The 24536-nt window shown below is 36.0% G+C and overlaps 1 protein-coding gene across 4 annotated transcripts in view; it reads right to left on the bottom strand.

Annotated features, from left to right (window-relative positions):
• Positions 1-19005, bottom strand: part of Pak3 (p21 (RAC1) activated kinase 3) — an 84197-nt gene extending 65192 nt beyond the window's left edge. For all 4 annotated transcript variants that reach the window (XM_077793853.1, XM_026396783.1, XM_026396782.1 and 1 more), the window contains exons 1-2: positions 18831-19005; positions 227-327 (exon numbers count right to left, since the gene is read on the bottom strand). In XM_077793853.1, the coding sequence (XP_077649979.1) occupies positions 227-327; positions 18831-19005 (276 nt within the window). The remainder of the gene's footprint in view (positions 1-226; positions 328-18830) is intronic.
• Between the last annotated feature and the right edge of the window lie 5531 nt (positions 19006-24536).

Genomic DNA, 24536 nt, shown 5'->3' on the forward strand with positions numbered 1-24536 from the left:
CTATACAGGGATAAGACATTTCTGTTAAGATGGGACTAAATAATTTTGTCAATATTGTTGCCAACTTCTATTGCATCTATAATTGTGTATGAAAAGTCCATTTTTCTTGGAATCATCAAAAACATTGAGTCTGACATTTGGGGACATGGCAAATCTTGATTGACACTAGTTTTATAAAGGAATTTTTTTTTCATGGCTTACAAAACAAAATAAGGAGCTTACTTACAGTGAATTCCCCGGTGACTGCATCAAACCCCACATGAATCGTATGCTCAAAGTCTGAAGGAAGAGAGATCTCTGGGCGCTCTTTCTCTTTCTTCTTATTGGCTAAAGGCAAAATGTTAACATGCATTTATTTGGGGTATAGTTTTGGCTTCCAAAGTGTACAACTAGGTTCATCAAAACAATTCTAAAGTTGAAAGACAATTGATTCCACTACAATTTTAATAATACTTAATTCCAGAAATTCCAATTATTTGTAGAAGTGGCTGAGATTTAGATGAAAATGTTATGTTGAAATCATTTAAAAATTTATAAAATACAATTCAAACAAAACCTCCATTAGAGTTGATTTATTTAATTTACCAATCTAATGAAGTAAACTGACAGGTGTGAGTGTATTGTGTTTAACTGGTTTTATCAGGTCAAGTGATAAGAAACTCATTACATTCAAGTCAAGCTAAGGCTTAGTATTAGAAAGAATAGAAAAGTACTTCAGCTATCTATAGAACTAATATGGATTCTTTCCATGTTAACATTAGCTAAATACCAAGTGGCTGGAAGTTTCTCAATTTACATATTTACATTATGAAGTGTATTGTAATCTTCTTGGAACAAAGATATTATTACAAGTAATGATGTTATAAATCTTTTTCTATCTTTAAAACCATTTTAATCATTTCCCACACAACACAATCCCAGTAACAATTAAAAAATGTTACTTGTTACTGAATAAATTTTATTAGCTTTTGAAACCTCAAATTAGGTCTTTGGTTTAGTTTTTCTAATCCATAACAATTTTTATATCCCCATTATATTCTGTCATGTTAGCCATTTGAAATCATTGCCTTTCTCAAGTAGCAGATTTTTCATGGTGACATAATTATGAATAAATTGTATTGGTATTTAATAAGTCAAATGCCTTTAAAGATAAAATTACTGAAGAAATTAAGTTAGGAACTATAAGGAAAGTAATATATCTGGAAATGATTCCCAGAAGGAAAGTACCATGGAAACATTTTAAAATGGTCTCTAGAAGCATCAGTAAAAGACATATCAGCAGATTTGAGCATATATCTCTCACAAGAGTGCATTTCACACTGAAAAAAAAATAATACTCACCTTCCTAATACTGGGCAAGTCAACGTGAACCTGGTTTACCTAGTTGAAACTAGATGATCCCTTCGCCCAAGTTACAGGAAATATGCAATTAACCATATACAAATTACTTCAGGTTACTTACTGGTTTTGTAGGTTACATGTGATAAATTTTAAATTGAAAACCTTTCATATCAATATCAGGCTTATGGCTTCTTTTCTCTTTCCATTCTCTTTCACTGCTCTCTATGTTCAGCCAGACAACAGAGATATGGGTCAGTAATATGAAAATTCAAGTAGTCAGGAGGACTATGTGGAATCAGGGGGAAAAAAAGAAAAAATTTTGGAGGCAGAGGGACAAGAGCCATTCAGAACCCTTGCCTGGCATGAAATAGATATAGGACTCATTTTTTTTAAAGTATATATTCCATCTAACCTAAACTTAGAATAGATTCTGTTTTTATACTAAGTCTACTTTATTGATGAATATCATAATAACAGTGGATGTAAAAGCTTCCGTTTTTATTCCTAATGCCTCTGCATGTTTGTATACTACAGTTACCATTTATACTTGTTCAACCATTGTTCATTTGTTCAGAAAGCCAGATCAAACAATCATGATTGTTGTCTTCCAAGGCTAACCTCTCTTTCCACTTCCTTGACAATGTGGTCTTACTTTCCTCCTCCCTCAGTGATCATTTTTCTTTGTCATTATTTCTGTCTCTTCTGCCTTTCCTCATGCTGGCTTTGTCCTTCTGTAATCCTTTCTCTATACTCATTCCTCCAGGATTGAATCCAGATACTAACTCAAGCTAGGGAATTCCTTAATCTGTGGTTGACAGGGGGTGGATTCAGATATTATGGGATGAAACACTTTTGAGAGGCAGGCTCATTTTAAGAAATAACAATAAAAATAAATATAAAATTGCTAGGGTTTTGAAAGTCCCAAGCAAGTGAGGAATTCTGATGAAGAAGCTTTGTTCATTTCATAGTAACTAGCTCTTCGTAACATTTTTGGAGTCAATCTACTATGAAATATCTGAAGAAAGTTGTGGAATTTATCCAAAAATGTGGTATACATATTTGCATATACCTTCAGAGGTTCATAATTCTCCTGGACTCCAGTTTAAGAGCTTATACTTTGATCTTAATCCTTATATCAACTTGCATTCATGTTCTCTATTTCCAGCAAATAAACTCTCCTAACTTCTCTACTAGTATTGGCGTGCATTTGACTCACTCCCCTTGGGCTGAGTTATACCCAGAATTGGCTTTATGGTGTTTCCCTAGAAGGTCATCTGATTGCCAGGCTCTTACCAGACCAATCATTCCATTCCTTGCTTCAGGGCCAAGCACAACAGAGGCAGGAAGCCAAACTGGTTTCTCTATTGTTCCCTATCTCCATGAAAGGAACCACCAATCATCCAAATCAGAGGAGTAAAGACAGACCGGTCCTCTTTTAGGGACTCTAAGCAAGGAAGAGATTGTGATTCCCTTCTCCAACATGTAAGTTTAATAAAAAATAATTAATATTATTTATTAAAGTATAAAAAGTTAAGGAAGTTCAAAATATTTTGATGTTACTATAATGGATAATAAGTCCTTTTAAAAGCTATATATACAGGGCTGGGATTGTAGCTTGGTGGAATAGCACTTGCCTAGCATGTTTGAGGCTCTGGGTTCGATCACCAACACCACATAAAAAATAAATAAAATTAAGGTATGTGTCCACCTACAAATAAAAAATAATATTAAAAAAGCTATATATCCAAAATCATAAAGTTTTCATATTTTGGGCACCCCTGATTTCCTGGATCGCATAAATTTTACTCCATCCACTGGATAATTCAGCAGTGGTCCAGCAGCCAAAACCAAAAATTTGTGAGTCATTTTTTACTCCTACTTTATTTCTACATTAATTAGTCACCAAGTTTCTTTTCATTCTATCTCCTAAACTTCATTCTTTCTTCTCCACTAACCACTTAGTCCAAAGCAAGGCATTACTATTCCTTTCACTGCCTCCAATTTTCTCCCCTCCAATTCATTACTCTTTGAACAGATATCACATTCTCACCTTTTAAGATCCTTAAATGCACCACCATTGCCCTATCAATATGTTAAAAGTTCATGCTCTTTAGAATGATATCCAAGGGCCTGTAAAATCTATTCCTAACTTATCTCTCCAGCCTCTGATTTGGAACCCACTATCCATACTTATCCAATGTTCCTTAAATGACCAGGTTTTCTCTTGCCTCCAAGCTTTGATACATGCTAGACTCAGACCTGGAAAGCCATGTTTCTTACATACTTCTCCCAGATTTGTGTGGATGATTCCCTTCGTCCTTTTATTTTTCTAGTTCTAGGGATGGAACCCAGAGCCTTGGACATGTTAGGCAAGTGCTTTACCACTGACTGACAACCCTGGGAAGTCCTTGTTCTTGAAGGTTTCCACTCCCTTAGTGTGTTCCCTTTGCAGACAAAGTTAAATGACTGTTCTTTTCTGTTCCCATAGAACCACCCAATGTATATTTTGACTTGTCACATAACATGCCTATCTCTTTAGCTAAAATTTGCAGGAAAACAAGTATCATTCTCACATTTTCCATCACCTGCCTTGGGTCTGTTCACTTAAGAACTATCCTTTATGAAACATTCACCATGAGCAAAGTACATCTATGGTTATCTCAATTGATCTCCACAACAATATTATGAATACGTGTATTATGGTTGTATTACTATTGATTTATGGATAAGAAAAGTAAGACTTAAGAGAGGTTAAGCCATATACCCAGGTTATACAGCTGGCAAATATCAGAGCCAATGTTTAAACCTATGTCCCCACTATGTCTCCAGAATCTAAGTTCTTAATAGTTATACTACTTATTATGAATATTTTAAATTAAACATATTTGGACCTTATCCTTCAGTAAATTTCAATGACTGGTGTCTAGATGAGAATGGATTTTTGCTTTATTTTATTTTTTAGGAACACTAAATTGTCTTTATCTCCCTCAGAGAATTCTGAGTACTGGGCATTTATATTAAAATTCAGCCTACCCTGAGTCTTAAGCTAAAACCCAGCCTGATTAGCTCTAGGTTAGTATTCACAAAGAATGGAAGCCCAAATGGGTATCACTTTCTAAGTGTACCTCTAATATCCTATTGGAACCCAGAACAAAGCCACGGATTGCTGGCTGAACCACAAATTGCAAATGAGATTTGGCCTTGGGATCCTCTGGTTGTGCATGAGTTCTGGTTGTAACTCTAATCTCTCCAGAATCTCTTATTCTGACAGCTTTCTCTATTACATTACCTTGTAAAGAAAGAAAAGTCATCTATCATCTCCTCTATATCCACTCTAATATTCTGCCTGCCCTCTAGTGGCTAGAGCTTGTCCCATTAAGAACAAATTCCCCTACATCTTCAACCTCTTTAGTAAATGTTCTCTTCGTTTCTTAACTATCATGTGAGAAATTATTTTTAGGGAGAGGCCATAACCCCACTCCTGTCAATCTGGGATAGGCCCAGTCATCTTTATTTTTTAAGGTTCCTCAGGTATTTCAATTGCATAGCTGGTGTTGAGAAATACTGTAAATCTCACTATCTAATGAGGATAACAACTTCCTCAGATAACCTGGTAGAGTATGCTCATTCTTCCTCATCCCAAGCCTGTTGGCCTAGGGGAACAGGGAGGGTAGACTTTCTCCCAGTTTACCCCAAATTCTTTATTTGAAATCATTACTTCTGCACTTGACTACAAAATCCTCTCCTTTTGAGGTTATTGAAACTTTGTTTTCTTGGCCATGTCCCTGTATCCACTGAGAACTTTAGCTCCAAGTTTTCCCTCCAATACTCTACACTACCATCACTGTGTGAAACATAAGATATGAATGGACACTAAATGGGCACCCCCTTAACACTCTTTCCTCAGGGCTCCTTGACCTCCCTCGACTCTAGTGAACTTTACCTCCCTTCCACTTCTGCAATTTACTCCCATGGCCATACTTTAAGCCACTGGTTCTCAACCAAGGCCATTAGGATAATCTGTAGAGTTCCATAAAATACCAATGTCTACAGCTTACCTGTAACCTACTCTATCAGGATTTCTGGAGCTAAGACCTAGAAAGATGACTTTCTAAACTCTATTGATGATGTGAAAACAAAATACAGAACCATGGCTATTCTGGGCCTTTTTGTTATTCACAATAAACAATTCTCTGAAATATTCCACACTGTTTTCTTATGGTCTAAGCCTCATCTCCCATCCTGCCAAACTTCTAATCCTTTTAAGCCCTTACTCCTATATTACTCTTCTTTGAGCTCAGCTCTTTCCTGGCCTAGACTGTATTGGTCAATCATGTAAATTGGTCTGAAGCCATCACCCTACCCTAGAAATTCTCACCCATTGTTGAACTTGTCCTGCTAAACCCTACTCTGACAGAATCCAACAATGAAATTTCTCCATTTCTATACTAAGGTTCATTGTGAGTTGCTGAGGAATAAAATATCTTGTGGCCATGTAGATTGGTGTTATCATGAAGATCACAGATCTCATTTGGGTCACTAATGATTTTTAGCAATATTTCCCTTGCCCCTTACTAACTTTCTTTCCCAATTCTCTCAGCAAATATTCCAGAATTTCACTCAAATTTCTGCTCTATCCTGTCCTTCTTTACTTTTAGCATATGATGTACATTCTACTTCAAAGAAAAATGGTAATTTTCAGTTGGAACTCTTCTGATCTCAATTCCTTTAACCTTCCTATGCATATATAAGAATCAGTACTCTATATATGGGATGTCCCTATAGATGGGAGGAGATAAGAAGGTGCTACTGATGCCTATATATGCATATCTCTTCCCATACCACTAGAAACAGGTGACTTCTTCCACCTAAGGTGTCTCTCTCCACTGGTGCTCTAGATCCCAGTCCTCTCACTTCTCCAGGGATCTCATTCCACCAATTACATCCATTTCTTCTTGTTTCTTTCATCTCTCACTCCCTTTCTCTCTACTGGTGTTTTGGGCTTAAAAAGCTAAGATTTCTCTTGTCCTTAAAAATTAAAACCCTTCTGCTTCCTCACATCATTCTCTAAGTTTTATGGACATTTGGCCTTTTCTTCTTTAGGTTTAACTTTTTGAAAAAGTATTTTAGAGTTATTAAGCTCTCACTCTCCAAATCATTGTAATGACTCCCTGAAATTACCATTTAACCTCCTCCTTGACCAGGAGCTACTTTTCTGTCCTTAAAACCATTGTCACCTCAGTCAAAACTGACATAGTTAACCACATACTTCTTTTTTAAAATTTTTTTTAGTTGTCAATGGACCTTTATTTCATTCGTTTATATATAGTGCTGAGAATCGAACTCAGAGCCTCACACACACTAGGCAAGTGCTCTTCCACTCATCTACACAGCCCCGACCACACACTTCTTGAAACAAATTCCTCTGCACTTTCTTTTGCACAACTAATTCCTAGAGTCAATTTCTATTTTTCTGGGTTTTCCTTCTCAGTCTCTTGTGTAGGAGCTTCTTTCTGTTGGTTCTTTAAACAGCATGCTCTAGGATCTGTCCCAGGCACTCATGTCTTGCCATCAAACACCTCTCCTTGGTTCATCTCTTCTACATGCATGGTTTCAATCACCATCTACAGTACTGACTCCCCATATGTACTTCCAGCTCTGATCTCTCTGCCATATCCCAAACCCCCTGTACTTAAAAGGCTATTGAACATCTCTATTCTATTGTCCCACCTGAAACAATGTGAAACTACAATCCCCCCTTTGTTTCCTACTTCACACTTCTCTAGCTTCTTCTCTCCCAAATCTGCTTGTATTAAGTCTCCTTTCAACATATTCCCTCTGGATTTCTTCGCCTATTCTTAATGATACTGGCCCTTATGCCACCGTCATTTCCCACTTGCATGTCTCCAACAGGCTGACATGCCTGACTTCACCACAAATCCATTCCTCCTCCTCTGGCTAGAGTGATATTTTGAAACACTTATCAGATATCATTCCTCCTGCTTAAAACATTCCCTTCATTGTCTTTAGAAGCAAATTCAAAGCTCTTAGTATAGCAAATATGAATCCTCCATGATCTAGTCCCACACTACTCCCATAGCTTCATCTCCCACTTACTCCCACACTGACTCTTTGCACTGGCTATTCTGAATTTTTTTGTAGTTGTAGCCATAGAAACTCAACCTGCTACTGCATTATGCCTTACACAGCCAGCTCTATTCTCTTTTTAAAGATTCACCTCAGTTCAGTGGTCACCTTCTCCAGGAAGCCTTCTAACATCTCCTCCCTCCCTTCAATCCTGAATAGATGCCCCCTCTTTGGTGCTCACTTCTGTTTTGTACTTACCACACTAAACTCTATTGACTCGCATGTCTGTGTCCCCTACTAGACTCTCAGTTACTTAAGGAAGGACTGGGACTTATTCATCTCTATACATCAGCACAGTACCAGACTCAATGTTTAATGAATAACTGAACAAACGAATGAATGAACAAATAAATGACCTTTATATGAAATGAGAACCAATATATGGAGACAGTTGATGCTTATTTGCTATGATGTGTTCATGGATGAGGAAAAAATGACCTGGATCTGCCAAGAGTGCCAGGCAAAAAGAGAATATGTTTAAGAGTTATTTTTGTAATTGCATTTTGTTGGTGGCATTGTTGATATTTTCTCCAGTGTCCACACTGACTATATATCCATTCAGACACATCTCTTGTGAGATGCCACATGCATATACTGGCAATAGACAGGGCAGGGGTCAAGGTACAGCAAAGCAATGAATTCTCCCCAGAAGACATCCATGGATGGTGCTATGTTTGCCTCCTGATAGCATTGTAGAAAACTGTCACCTGAGTTTTCTCTGTTGTCGTGGTTCCCTTTGTCATCTTCCCCTAAAATTCCTGGAAGTTTTGCTGGGCCTTCTCATTAGATCTCATTTCTGCATGTCCAGTATTACTTTTTAGAACACTTTCTAACTCCTTTAAAACGGAGCTTGCAGGAAAAGGAAAGGAATGACAGAAGACAGACATATAGAAAGCTTTCCTATATAAATTCAGTCTAAAAGTACAAAACAATATTTAATTAAAAAAAAAGCAACAGAAACCATACAAAATGTTGTGCTCTACATGGCAAGGGCAACATTTAAAGCCACATTAATAAAGAAAGCTAAAAGCAAAGTATTACATAAAGCATATTGTTTAAGTGTGGAAAGAATTTTTCCAAAGGGGAGAAAATGCACAAACTGGCTAGTTCTCCAAGGCAACCATTTTGCAACCCCAGACTTAAGGAACAGCAACCTCTTGCTACTACCTCAGCTTATTTCTCGTGAGTCCATTATCAACTAGAGGTTAAATTATGCATCAATGTAATGACAGAGTACACTAGATGATTCATTAGGAACTCATGTAATGGAAAGTAATTGGGGAAATAAGCTTAAGAAACAAAATAACAACCAATACTATAATACAAAATAAAATTAGGTGCTATGTTGTGAAGAATAGAGTCTAAATGCTTTAATATAAATGCATGTCAAAAGGGAAACAATCACCGTAATCTGTAATGGACAGTCAGGACTTACTAGAAGACACAAGATTTAAGAGATGAGTCAAAAACTTGTTAGATACATGAGGGTAAACTATCTGAAGTAAGAAAACAGAACAAAATCTTAGAAGTTGAACTATATATAGCATATGAATGTAGAAGTGAGAAGACAAAGGTAAATAGATAGCAACCATATGGGAAATTAAAAGGAGAGGAAGATGAATTTGGAGATAGTAATAAAAAACTGTGTTTGGAAAGGTTTTGAGCAGATGGATGCCAACTGAAAAGGGGTTTTCCAGAAATAAGCTAGGTAGTTATGTGCTGCTAAGGTACATGGACCATGGTGGGGGCAGGCTTCATGATGGTTACTGTTTCTCTCAGGCTGAGGAGAAGATATGAAGGGTGTAGAATGGGAAGACAACCTACCAGTGTATCTGTTGCCTTTAAGATTACTAATGGAGCATTTCCTGTCTGTTATTTCTACAACTAGATTGAAAATTACTTGAAGATAAGGAACCTTTTCTCATATGAGGTATCCTTCACAATATTTAGCATAGAATGAGGCAAGTATAAAGCAGACACAAATATTTTCTGGGTGAATGATACAGCAGTTAAAAGCATACTCAAGGTTCTGTTATATCTGATTTCTAACCTGAGATAATAAATTAGATCTGTGCTCAAAGTAAGCATGCAGTTCAGATTGATTTGTTGCCTGGTTGCCCCTATATCTCTACCATAGTCTTTCAAGGAATCCCTAGAGATAAAGGAGGTCTAATAAAACATTTTGTTAGAAGACTTATATTGCAGTTGATGGGTCTGAATCTTTCCTGAGAGGTACCCTTATCCCACTACCTCTAGCTTGAAACCAGAAGCTCTATTCCTTCCTCCAGTCTTTTGTCTGCTTAGCTACAGTCTACTGATCCAGTGTTATATAGTTCTGGAACCAAACAACTTGTACAGAAGAAGCCAAGCAAGTTCTGGCATAGGCAGTGGGATGGCTGGGTCAGAGATCCATCATATTAAAGGTCTGTTTTTCTTCTCAATATTCCTAAATTTTGTTCTGGATTAGTCATCTTGGAATGACATAAAAGTATTTTTAAAAGACCATCCATATTCTTTGTGTGCCAACCTTCCTTTTTCCAAATAGATTGCTACTTAGTGACTTGGTGAATCTTTAGCTCAGTGATAGATACTTTTAGTGGTTCACTGATTTCTCTGTCACTAAAAGACTGCTAGTCAGTGTCCCACAAAAGTCATTTACAAAATGTTGTCTCTGTGGGCTACAAGAATGAAAACACTTTAGTGTCTGCTTAATTATCAGAAAGGTGAATTAAATACTGAGTTTGTCGTCTTTTTTACTTTTTGAAAATGTTATTCTGTTCCATCCTTTGATTTGTGGGTCATAGGGCACACTGTGCCATAACCCTCTAGAAGGAAGCATTCTGAAGACTTCCTTCTACTTGGGTAAAAATAAGTATCCCTGAATAGTACAACAGAAGTCCTGCAAGGCAGTGTCAAAGAGGTTGGTTCTCCTTGTGAGAGCAATAGTGTCAGAGGGGCTGATTTTTGTCAAGGTTCTAATCCCTGATACATCTGTTCTATAAACAAATACCTTCTTTTGGGGTGTGGTATGAGCAAGGACCCACAAGAATTTCTTACCTCCTGGATTTATGAGATGTATATTTTCCCTTACACAGGGGAAAGATTTAATTCTCTGGTTTTCACATTTTGGGGGTAGACTATCATTGAATGGGCCTTCAAATTTATTTCTCCCATTGAAGTATCTGAAAGTATTATGTGGTAACTACAATGGAAAATTATCTATTTTAAAATAGTTATTTAGTATTTCAATTTTATAAGCATCAAACATTATTTTTTTTGTAATAGAAAATCATTTAAAAACTCTCCCCCACTAAATAACACAGGAATAGAAGAATAATGAATTTCACTTTTTTTTTAAAAACAAAGATTGGTAACCTCCTGCTAGCAAATTAGGCCCTCAGGAGAAATTACTTAAAAGACAAAGGAATGACTACTGTCATAATTGCCCATCCACCTAGTTTTCCCCTGCTTCTATTAAAAACTCCATTTTCAATATTCTGTTGGTTAAACCTATTTCAAAAACAAGTTTCTCTCATTTTATGGTAAGTGGTATAATGTTCTACCACTGGACTAGTTGGAGGATATAAACTCTAGGTCTGCCTTATTTTGTTATTAAGTAGTTGGCAAATTTGTAGAAGTCATTTAACATTTCTGCTATAAAATGGGCTAGCAGAGGAGGTTTGAAGAAGTAACTGATATGAAAGTACTTTAAACATCATAATACCCCCATAATGGCCTTCCAAAATACATCTTCTCATTAGCAATGCACTAAGTAACAAGATGACTCTTTGCTGGGAAACTAATGTGAAACTTTTTAAACCTAGCACTTCCATTCTATGAATGATGTCCTTGGGAATAGAACTATCAAGACAGAGGATTGAATTTAGTTGTTTTAAATATTCACTATTTTGTATCATAATATCATTTATCATATTGGCAAATCCTAGAAGCTTAGAGTAGGGAAGGCTGATAATGGAAGGTCCATTATTCACATAAATCCCTAAGAGGCCCAAAGCAGAATCTAGAAAAATTTACTGTAATCCATAGCATCTAATTAGTCCATCTGGAATTTCTTTTTGTCTAGTTCTATTCCCTCAGGAGGAATATTAAGTCTATTTCTTCCTGCCAGGTCTTCAGTGACTATGGAAAATAGTATATACAAATAAAAACTCAAAGTGGTACCTAATTGTTCAAGAGCAGTTATAAAGCTAATTCATGAGTTGGATGTATCATGAGGATGATGGAATGGGGGAAAGGAAATGATAGCCCCATGTGAGCCCTTTAGTTGCCCCCACAAATACATACAGGTAGCCATCACCTTCAGGAGTATCATCTTAAAAAACATTAAGCAAGTATAATCATTCTGGGAGATAATTAAGAAGTTTGCCACCTATTCATCTCTGTCTAGGCAACACATACTGACTCCCCTCTCACTTCTGCTCAATTCACCCATGCAATAATTTCAATGGAAAATGTTTGAAAATAAAATGCAAAGATGAAGCAATGTCCTAGCATGATACTTCTGATCATGTGTATAGTTTTACATAGTACAAGTTTGAGAGGAAAAAAAGGCCTCAGTTGTTCTAAGGAGGAAAGCAACTTCATATCTTTTAGGCTATTGTCATAGCTATTATCATTGCTTTTTTCTTTGCAACACTTCATTTGAATATGTGATATAGAGCTTTTCTGTCTTCCTATCCATCCCCTGTATTTTCTCCACCTCTCAGTCTGCTTCACAAATAGTATTTCCTCGTTACCTTAGTGTATATACTCTCCAATCCCACATTCTATATTTCTCTTCAATTTAGCTGTGTTATGTTTTAAGTGGGATACCATATTCATGCCAAGTTTCCCTGTTTAATGGCCATGAAGTAGAAATTCAGGCCCTAGTAGATAGGAAGAGGGTATCCTTATCCCACCTTCTTCCTACTTCAACAGTGGACTTCTAGGAGTGAACAAGCAGATAGGAGGCTCTTCTCCTGGAGGAAAAGCAAGAAGTTATGCCCTCCAGGCTTCCCAAAGGACAGGGAAAGGGTCTCTGAAAAGCACTCTTCTCAGCAATATGGGTTACAATTGGAGAAGAGGAATGCAAGCATGATTTAAAATGCAACAATCTCTGACATATGGCTTTCTGATAACAGAACCCGCAATTAATTTAGACTCCCACACTTTTTGGTGACATGAAATCACCTTAGGCTACCTCAAGATCCTGAAGGGTCTTTGGCATCACCAAAGAAAGATTGCATACTGTTATTACACTAAGTATATTTTATTGTGCATTATTTAGATGAAAATAAGTAATGTGCATTGATCAAGACATTTGATTAACAAAACCATAAAGGATTTTTGTGAGTTTTCTTTAATATAATTGTTATACAGCAGTGCTTCCTGCTGTGTGGGGTATATAGAAGATGACATACTTTGGTATTAGAGCAGCAATATATACTGGATACATTTACAAAACTATATACCACTTTAAGAACTTTTGCCCATTTTGTGATCACACCCATTTAGAGCTTCAACTTTCTAAAGCAATCAACATGTAAGCTTATGAAGCATACACTCTATGATGATAATCTAACACACAAAACTCCAAATCAAATGTTAGCATATCTCTATTCTGAATAATATTGTCTCACCATCAATTCTTTTAAAACAAATATGAATTTTTTTCTTTCTTTCCTGCTGAGTGGTTATTTAAAAAATCCTCTTTTCTGAAATTCAGACACATTTCAAAGTACACTGGAGTCTTTTTAAGGAAAAATGAAAGCCACTACTGGCCTCAGATGCTAAGAACATAGTTTACCACATAATCCCTTTGTCACATTGCAAGGCGATATAATATAGGAGGGTGGAAAATAAACAGGGTTTAGAGTCACAAAGACTTAGGAGATTTCTGGCTTCTTTCCCTTGCTATCTGGTCCTAGGCTATCTATTTAAATGCTTTGAGATTAGATTGCCTCATTGATAAAAAGGGGATAATACAGAGTAGCTATAGGGATTAACACTGAATGCATGTATAGTACCTGACACACTGCTTGACACCCAGTTACCAGATAGTAAATAATTGATCATTCCCTATATGTCTTGATTTGATTCATACAAAACTATCCCCTAGCAGGCTCAGGAAGAGGGAACAATCCATCATTCCCCAGCTCACCAAGTTCCCAATTCTCTCTGGATTCCCCACAAACTAAATGCACATGAATTATACTCTTACAGACACAGCCCTTCAAAACATACCTAATGCTCAAAGCAACACAAGACACAAGACACATAAGCACACTTCAAAAGACACAAATGTCACATAGAACATGTCACCACTAAATGCAGCCTCACCTGATTCTTTCCAATATGTTCTTCCAAGCTGCAAATCCTTAATATCGATCATTTGTAGAGACACTATGTCATTTTGAAAGTCCTGGTTGCATTCATTTGCCTCATTGCCTATTCCTTATTGATTTATTTACTAATGTATTGAATATATTTATTCATTCATGTATGTATTCCTCACCTTGTTCCAAAATAGATGTCAGGTGGTTTACAAGAATACACCAAATACAACATGATAGTATAAATTCAATGTAGACAAGAAAGTAAAAGAAAAGCAAAACAAAACAAAATCAAAAACACAGGAAAATAGAATGGAGCCTGGAAGACAGTTAATACAAAGTGCATACATACCATGGAGTCCTTTTACAAATGCTATGCATGGACCACACATTTGGCTCTAAACTTTCCAGTAGTCAACAAAGGAGAAACCTGATTAGTCACACACTTCACAGGCTCCATAAAATAAAGTAAAATTGCTTGTCCAGGATATTCTTTTCCTGGTCTAAATCTTGAAACCTTTCTATAGTGAAGTAGCAAAAAATGGTGCCAAATTTTCCCTCCTAAATTGCTCTAACACCAAGATTCAGCTCCTGGAATGCACTCAAAAAAAAAAAAAAAAAAAAGACTCTCGATCTTGCAATCAGATCTATTGCTTCTTATTTTTCTTTTACCCATCAAAATTCATTTTGGACAATGCAATAGAACTATTAACAGTCTTCTTAAAAAACAATCATGCTCAATGCTCTGTGTAAATGAAAACATTTAAAAGGGGGCTTATAAATCTTCTGCTCTCATCAATCCAAATATTTTCATTTAAGAAACAAAATAGTCATTGCAACATTATTTATAATGACAAAAATTAGGAAAGGACTCAAATATTAAAAAAAGAAAGAAAGAAATTGTGGGTGGGTCTGTAGCTCAGTGGTAGAGCCTTGCCTAGCATGGGTAAGGCACTGGGTTGGATCCTCAGCACCACATAAAAATAAAGTTATAAAAATATATTTTAAAAAAAGAAATGGTTAAATAGATTGTGATGCTACTATATGAAGAACTAATTTACACCATCACAACTATATTTATAAAGACTTTTAAAAGGTAGGAAAATATTCATGATATAAATGTTAAATGAAAAGAATACAAAATTGTACACATTATGAATTTAAGAATGTAGGAAACTATATATGTGCATATATAACATATATAAGAAATCCACCAAAATGTTAACATTGATTCTAGGATTTACAATTGTAGGTGATATTTTATTATTTTCTATATGTTTGTTTTTATTTTCCAAGTCTTTGACATTGATGAACAATTTTTATTTGATGAGAAAAAAAAAGTATGTGGAAAAGTACCAATGCAGTTACCTTTGGCTTGTGAAATTATGAGAAATTTTTATTTTCTTTTTAAATTCTAATTGACATATAAATTCTATTTATGAAGAAAGTTATTTAGAAAGAAACAATAATTTGAAAATAGGGCTTTTTGGTGTTTGTCTGGAAGGTCTGAAATACTAAGTTGACACTTCACAATTATCTAGCACTTTGTAAAATTTTTGTTTTGAGACAGAGTCTTGCTGAGTTTCCCAAGCTAGCTTTCAACTCACAATCCCCTGCCTCAATTTCCTGAGTAGCTTGGATTACAGGTTTGCATCATCATGCCCAGCTATGTAGCACTGTTTAATTTTACTTTTAGTAGCATCTGGTATACACAATTACATTCGATTATCACAAATATCTTGTGAAATAGGCCAGATAGTATTATCCTCATTTCATCGGTGATAAAACTGAGGCTCATAGAAGCGAAATGACCAGCTCAAAGACACAATCATTTCAGGCAAAGCTGGATGCAAACCTGGCTCTCCAGAACCCAGGTCCAATGCTCTTTCTGTGAGCTTAAGACTGAACAAAAATAGTAATTCTTCCCCACCCATAAGAGTCAGGTATCTAGACAAACCCAAGATAGCAGAGTTGAGCTGGAAGAATCCTAGTTTTAGGAGGAAAAAAAATTAGAAGGAAGGAAGTCACAAGTGAACTTTTGAAAGCCCTTATAAATGTTCTATGTGCAATAAAATAAAACAATAACAATTTATTACATAAAAATTGAGAGTTTACATAGTTTCAATTAGTAAAAATGATAGGTTCTTCAGTTTCCATTTAGATCCTGATATGATTCCCAGAGGTGATGAGGATGTATCTATCATTTATTATGGTGGTGGAAAATGAGGGTGACAGAGAGGCAATGAACAGTGGACATTTGAACTGTTAGTTCAAATCATGGATGTCTGTGTTCTCAAGAGTCACTAAAATCTAATCCTGAAGTTGTAACATATATTGCTTTCAGCTTTAACTCTATTCATCAAGTGAATTTAAGTGGCACTACTTAATGACTTTGGCCCTTCTGAAGATGTCTGTCTTCTTAAGACTTTTTTGAAGACACCTTAGCACTTCTGAACAGACTTCAATTATAAATCATTCAAGCCTTGTCTGAAGGCAACTTATCAGCTCTCTATTAAAGGTATTTAAATGGCAATAACCTGATGACTTAGGCTTTTCTGGCATTGCTTTCTTCCCAGTATGGTCTTTATAATATAAACACTCTTAGAACCTTTTTTTAAATGTTCACTTAAATCATTCATCTTTGTCTGAGGTAGCTTATCAGCTGTTCAGCAATGGTATTAAATGGCACTTGATTATTTAAGTTCTGTTGAAGGTGGATCCTGTCTAATGTGATTGTTTTTGAAGGCATCATAGCACCTATTTTTAGAATTCTGCTAAATCACTCAAGCTTTAGACTGGTAAGCTATGACATGTAAAGGTACCAATTTTCAGTTCTTTCCATAAGAGTATTTAATACGGTTCTAAAGAAATTGCATCTGTTGTTTATAACTGCCTCTGTTTCTAATCTGACAACCACCTAATTGTCTTCATTGTCATTTATAATAATCACCTCTAGGGTACTGTTGACTTCCTGAGGATCATACTAAAGGAGTACCACATCATTTAAATTAGTATGAACAGGTTAAATTCAACTTATTTGGTGATATATCCTGTGCCACATGTGTATCCTTGTCCACAGATTCTTCTTGATCCCTTGATTCTGTCTTTGGATGGATCATTGAAAATAGTTCACTGCCTTTGGCCAAATCTTCTCCCATTTTCTGTTAAAGGCAGGCTCTTTTGAACTATTTAATGCTTTTTAAAGAAATAGAATATTCTTTTAAAAAATAATATTTTCTGAACAATAAAATTATATATTAGTTTAACATGACTACTTGAAAGCTATATCAAACATTGATCTAATGGCTTGAGGATATGAGATATGGCTACATACAAAGACAAGGTGTACTTTAAGATTAGCATTGGCAAATGCAAGTGGGGCACATGGAGTATGAAGAATGAACAGGAATTTAATTCATGATTTTTTTTCTTTTAGGTAGTCTTGAATTTCTAAAAAAAAAATTCACTGTTCAAATTATTCCTTGAGGGGAGTAAGAGTCATCCAAACTCTTCTGTTTGCATGCCAGCACACTGGAAACTTAGCTCAATTGCTCCCCCTGAAATCTGTACAGCAGCAATGGTTTCACCATGATATCACCTGAAGTACTGGCCCAAAACCAAAATGTCAGCCTCTGTTTTTGCTAACCTCATATCAGCCTCAGTTGGCTCTTGCTCTTCAAAATGGCAAGCAGGACTATTCAAGGGCTCCAAAAGCATGCCAATTTCAATAGCACCAAAGGATTTGTGCAGGCATGTAATTCCCTTCCCTCAATCGATTTCTACAGTTGCAGCAGATACAACATAGAACATCCTTTCTTTGGCACCACTGTCACACAAGACTTGGTCTCTAGGTCATGGCACACCTTTAATCCTCATACCATCCCTTGTTGCAAGCAATTTTTTTTTCCCAGATCCACTTCGGTGTCTGTAAATATATTTTTTTAAAACTCCTCTTGTATGGTCACAGATCCCTTGCATGAAAAGTGTTCTGTTATTCATTTGCTTATCTTCAATTCAGAGGTTTAATGTAATTTGCCTCTTTTCCATATTTCAGGCATAAGATATAAAGTACCTTGTAGGCATATGATAAGAGTTTCAATTGTCCTTATAATATCCATTGTTGACTCACTAACACCATATAATCAACCTACATAGCTACTTGTTTACATTGAAGAAGCAGGTCAAGAATGTGCCTTTTTCTCTTCTACAGACATCACCTTTCTTACCCTTTTGGCCACTTTCTGTGATGCCAGTGGCCTTGTACTGGCTTTACTCATATATGCCTCAGTAATCACATCTATGGAAACCATGTATCAGCTTTAAGATTATTAATACAATCTGAAAGTTGTTTACTAGGAATTTTATATCCCCAAATGTCACAAATGTTTAGCATATGACATTTAAGCATCAAAATGGCATTATGAACACCACATGGATAAATGATAATATATTGTGATACTCAGTGCACATGAGGCTGATTGTGTAGGAGACCACTGGTAGAAGACCAAAAGAAGAAACGAATGACTCGGTTTCTTCCCACCTTGTAACACAGAGAGACAACACTGTGGTGACTTGGAGTGACTCCCATACACTCAGTTGAATATGTTCAGTTCCCAAAAACATATACAGAAGTAAAATCACCTATATTCAAATTTTCAAAAAGGACAACTTACAGTTACGAAGGTATTATTTTAAATTCTAGTCTAAGTTATCAGAAAGTCACTGTTTATATATTCAAGACAATACCATTGCTATGATTCCCCATGACTTAACTCTATGAATTCAATTTGCTCTGAAAAGCAAACATAGCATACATATATTTTTTCTGTCAACCCACAGTAAGTCCATCAAACATGATCCTCTGACAAAAAAGCAACCTTGGAAGATGTAGATGTAAATGGCAGGCAGGCCCTGAACAGCCAATGGCTTAAGAAATGACTACATGAGAAAAAAAGTGACAATGAAACAATAAACTAGCCCCCTTTCAATGCCCGACCACTGATACTTTACTTTTATCCCCTCCTCCTGGGAAGATAGAGCGAAGCCTGGCTTTCTTATTCTTCTCTTCAGGGGCCATGGGAAGTGGTTTGGAGCTGTGGTTGAGTGCTGAAGAATCCCGGTTGTTACTATTCATCCTCAATGGGGGAGCTGGGGGTTTTTCTTCATTATCCAGACCGTCAGACATTTTCAGTTGTAACTGATTTCACAGCTCCTAAAGAAAAGCAGGAGGAAACAGGAATTAAGGAAAGAGAATTCCGAACCAAATATAGTAAATATGGAGGTTCTAACATATTAGAAACAACAGCCTTAGTCTCATGTTTTCTTAGGTTTTACATGAATCAACTTGAGGGATTTCTCTTCAGGACCAAGAGATTTGCCTCCCCGGAAGACCAACAATATAATATCTAAGTGAGGAAAGTGACAGTAACAATTAATGACAATTCATTATGTATACACAAACACATTTCTGCTGTCCAGTCTCTTAATGAACCACGTTAAATCTTTCTTTGAAGATTCCATCTTGATGATCATAATGGTTAAGAAGCACAAACTCCTGAGAGTATGGAACTGACAAAGGTTTGGCTGTTGATTTTTAACGGCCCACAACCATGATTCGTTGGCTGCTTTTACATTACAATGGTTTTGATACCTGTTTCTTACCTGTGTGTACCTGATTTACAAAATGTGTCTGCTGTATTTATAGGAATAAACTCAGAAACCATCCCATAGGTCTGGTACTTTCACTAGAATTGGGATGTACTGGTAGGGCAAAAAATGCCCCATCTTTTCCTAAGCAAGTAAAAGATGAAAGTAGACGGAATGTCACCATGAACAAAAAGGAGATCCAGAGGAGAGGGCATATCCTGAACAGATGTTATAACCTTATTTCATGTTACATTTTATGTCCTAAAACAAGGAACAGGGAGTTGACAGAGACTTGTAAGATTCAATCTGGGTTTTAGGAATTTATTTATTCTTAACTTCATTATTTTTAGTACCTTTATGTTTTTAATTTATTTTTTATGTGGTGCTGAGGATCGAACCCAGTGCCTCACACATGCTAGGCAAGTGCTCCACCACTGAGCCACAATCCCAGGCTTAACTTCATTATTATTTACTATTTAGAGTGTAGGTTTGAGTACATTCAGGTTTCATCCTACTGGGAGGATGATGTGAACTGGAAAAGCATGGACCTAGCAAGGAAATGTTTGTCTTCAGGTGTTTTCCAACTCTAAGTCAAGTCCTTTCGTTATACTTCAACATTTGCCAGCACAATTCAAGTACTAAGAAAACCTTCCAAGAGAATCCCTAGTTTGAATACAAGGAAAATCAAATCCCATTAGTATGAAATCTCTGTAAATTCATCAAGTAGTACCCTGCACTAATTTGGAACATAAGAATTTCTCCAAATACAACCAACCACATTACTTTATTCTGACATTTACTAGAAGCGAACCTATTTAGGTACAAGAATAATAAAAGCCAGGGTCTATTCATTAACTGTTGAAATGAGGAAATATTCTTACATTTCACAGTCTTCACTTTAGCCCTTTAATGGTTACAACGTGTTTGTTTTCAGTAGTCAGAGCTAAGTTACATCATGTTATGTGGAGAATTTTTAAAAATTAGCTATGCTTTAAATTCACTCAAATACACAGTCTGTAATTACTCAAATAGGTTAGAATTAATTAATATCTTCTCCTTCTGCACAGGTGGCTGTCAACTAACAATGATTGGCTTGATCTTGATTTGGACACAAGATCTCTTTTCTTTTGCTTTGCCATGCCTTGCATTATCTTAACAAATTAAGACCACTTCTTTTATTTTTTTCAGTCAGTGCATTAGTGAAAGTATCCACTAATAAATGTTTTATCACTACCAACAATTTGATAAGCCTCACGTTTTCCAATGTAGGTATATCTATGATATCAAGAATGAAGTGCATGCATACATACTAATTAATGGTATTAGTAAATATTTAACAAGAATATGAAACCAATGCTAATATGTCTACATTCTCTTTTGCATTTTGAGTTTTAGTTCTTTTAAATTCATTCTTTCTCCAAAAAGTCAGTTTAATCCTCACTTCAAAAATGGCATTAATTTTTATCTGAGAGGCTGATGGATTTAATGTGGCCACTGAGAAGAATTTGCTACCAGATTGACTTTTCTGGGTTCAAAAATAATTCCCAAATATAAGGCATATTTGGGATATACAAAATCTACCTTGCTAAAATGAAATTAGAAAGTTATTGGAAAGGAACTGAGCATATAAAAAGAAATACCTAGAAGACAGATTTCTGAAAAAGAAAATGTGTCTCACAGGCATAGAAAGCCACCATTTTCTAGATGATATGTATTTCTGATAACATATTACTTAAGATGATAGAAGTCACAGAAACACACATGACCTCTTTAAAAAAACAAAGCTGATCTTGCATAATAAGGCAAACAAGAGTCTGGGCCAGCCAGGGTTCTAGGACAACTCCATAATTTAAAATTCTATGCTCCTTTGTTCTTGATAAGTAGGTGTGGCTCACCACACAGTGGCCTTTTTCTTTCCTAATTACATTCTCTAACCAGAGAAGCAGGTAGATGCCCTGATTCTTTTCAGGCTGCTGATTATGTTGATGTTACTTGACCAGGTATATTTTCATATGAGAAGAAAGGACTGCTTGGGATATAAAACTTGAACTATACTCTTCCATATTGAACCAGAAATTCCTAACCAAAAGGTCAACAGCATACACACATGCTCTGCAGTATCAAAGGTGATCTGCAAAGGACCTAGCTTATATGGCAGCTCATTCTACTTCCTACCAAACTGGAATTGTGTCGATTCCATTTAACCCATCAGGAGATTATAAGAATAGTTGGAATAAATGTTTTACAGAGATGAATCAGTGGAAAGGGAGTGTAGGGACCATGAGGAAGCCTCATGGCTAACATAATATTTATTTCCTAAATGGGAGGGGTCTCCTGCTCTCCCACAAATGTAGAAAAAAGGGCATTCTATTATGCTATGTTTGTAAACAATACCAATTTACTAATCCAGGTCCTCTTCTGAAACAGCTTTCCACAAAGGATACTATTAATGGATTGCTGGTTCAATCTGCCTATGATGTCATTATTTCCAAGATCTTGAAAGGGACTATTTTGTTGGGGCCGGCTGTAGGCTCTATTTCAAGAATTGTACAAAAGCACCATTATTTTCTAGGAACCAAATCAAAAACCTGTTTATCGTTAAAGTTCAACTGTTGTTGTTCACTTCTACAACAGAAAGGAAACCTATAAGTGAGTTACACATTACATCTAGCCACAGGCCATTCGTTTCATTTTCAGAAATTGATCTTTGGCAACATGGAGAAATAGCTAAAATTAATGGACAACCAACAACAGTTTATATCTGTTCATAAATTGATTTCATACTTAGCTGCTATGTTTTTCAGAAAATATTCAAATGGTTTTTCTGAATGGTGTGTATTTTTAATCTAGCCCTTGGGACCTAATGTGGCTTACCAATACTCTGTAATTATAATTCAAATTCATCAGCAGTAAGAAAGAAATCCCTTGTTTCATGATAACCATGGAACCTAAACTTTTTATCAGAGTATGAGGATTACCTTTCTCTTTCTCATCTGTTTTTTTTTTTTTCTATTCATCCAGGCCTCCATTCAAGTCTGAGAAAATGTGTATATAGATTATCATAGTTGGAATTTGAAATGTCCCTCAAAGGCCATGTGCTAAAGACTTGGTTGCCAGTCCCTGGTATTAGTGAGAGGCAGGGCCTCATTGGAGGAAGTATGTCTTCTAAGGCATGCCCTTGAAGGACATATTTTGTCCCTGAGCCCCTTCTTCTCAGTCTTTCTGTCCCTCTCTGTTTCCTGGCCACCAGGAGGTAAGCTTTGTTTTTACATGCCCTTTTGCCATGATGTTCTGCCCCATCACAAGGCCAGAAACAATGGAGCCAGCAGACCAAGGACTGAGATCTCTGAAATCATGAACCAAAATAGATGTTTCCTCCTTTAAGTTGATTTTCTCAGGTATTTTGTCACAAAAACAAAAAAATCTGACTAATACAAATATGAATACATCAGTACAAACTTACACATGGCCCTTCACTGACTTCCTTCTTGACACTGAGCTTTGCTACAAAGCATTTTAGAGGCAAATGTCCATCAAGATACATGGTAACTATCATGTACAAACACAAGAATGGGATCCTAATTAGAATAAGATATATTCCATGTATGCATAATGTCAAAGTATACTCTACTATCATGTATATCTAGAAAGAACAAAAAAATACTCTAGCCAATGTGACTAAAATTCATACTATAGCATATGAGTTTTATTGGATGCAACCAAAATTGCCAATTGTGCCTACTTGCCACAGGTACTTTACCCAGGTATATAAAGGATGAAAATCCAGAAATTCTAGTCCTACAACTTGCAAGGCCACCTATTAAGCCATAAGCAATTGAAACAAATATTTTTATCAGATCTGATACCGTCAGAGACACATACAGAAACAAACACATGTCTGCATTATTCTGTCGGCGTTCAAAATTAAATGACTATTATTTGCATATTTTTCTTAATAAAAAACAAATGAATAATGCTTTTCTTTCAGAAACAAAAGTCCAGACTGGAAGATTCACATGATCTAATGAACCCAGAGGTGAGCTCCAAAACTACCAGCAACACAAGAGAATTATCATATATTGGTGAGCATACCAACATTGTTTAATATCCTTTTCATATCAAAGTAAAATGTTGGAATATAGCTTAGGAGAACTTTCCAGCACGAACTTCTTGATGCATCTGATGAACAGGGTTGCAAGAAACTTGGAACTGGGCTGGGGTTGTGGCTCAGTGGTAGAGCCTGTGCCTAGCATGTGTGAGACATTGGGTTTGATTCTCAGCACCTCATAAAAATAAAATAAAAAGTTATTTGTCCATCTACAATAAAAAATATTAAAAAGAAACTTTGAGGGCTGGGGCTGTAGCTCATTGGTAGAGAGCCTGCCTCGTACATGTGAGGCACTGGGTCCAATCCTTAGCACCACATAAAAATAAATAAAGATATTGTGTCCAATTAAAAAAAAGAAACTTTGAAGTGATGAGATGACAGTTCTATTATGACAAACTGACAAAAGCACAAAAGAACAAAGATGGATTATAGGATTTTAAAAGTATATTAAACTGATCTATGGTAAAGCATAAAAATGTTTCCAATTTCTAGATTCTGGGAAATTTGGGGGAGTTTCTTTATAACAATAATTAGCCCTATAAATCAAGAATTAAACTTTTAATGACAGCTTCCACACATCAAGGTATTAAGTAAACACAGACTTAAAGTCTGCTAAAGTTTCACTAGATAATGATATTAATGTTGGACTGTACCTTTTATGTGAAGATAGGGTTGCTGCTTTTACTAGAAGAATGATGTGTGCACTGAATTATACTTTGGTGGTAAGAAAAGGATTAACGAGTTACACCGCCTGGCTTTTTTGGTGGGGCTTCCTCTTGTCCTAAGGCACACATTTTCAAGATGTCTAGCAGAGCTTTTAGGTAGAGATTTGACTGGGAAACAAAACCTGTTTTGCTAATTAGCCTAAGCTGACAGTTTCCCACTTTATCTTGGATGCATTATTAGCAAATGAACCACTCAGTACAGACACTTACAACAGACAATGTAAAAATATACTGTAG

The sequence above is a fragment of the Urocitellus parryii genome, chromosome X (genome assembly GCF_045843805.1).
Source record: "Urocitellus parryii isolate mUroPar1 chromosome X, mUroPar1.hap1, whole genome shotgun sequence".
Classification (NCBI taxonomy): Eukaryota; Metazoa; Chordata; class Mammalia; order Rodentia; family Sciuridae; genus Urocitellus; species Urocitellus parryii.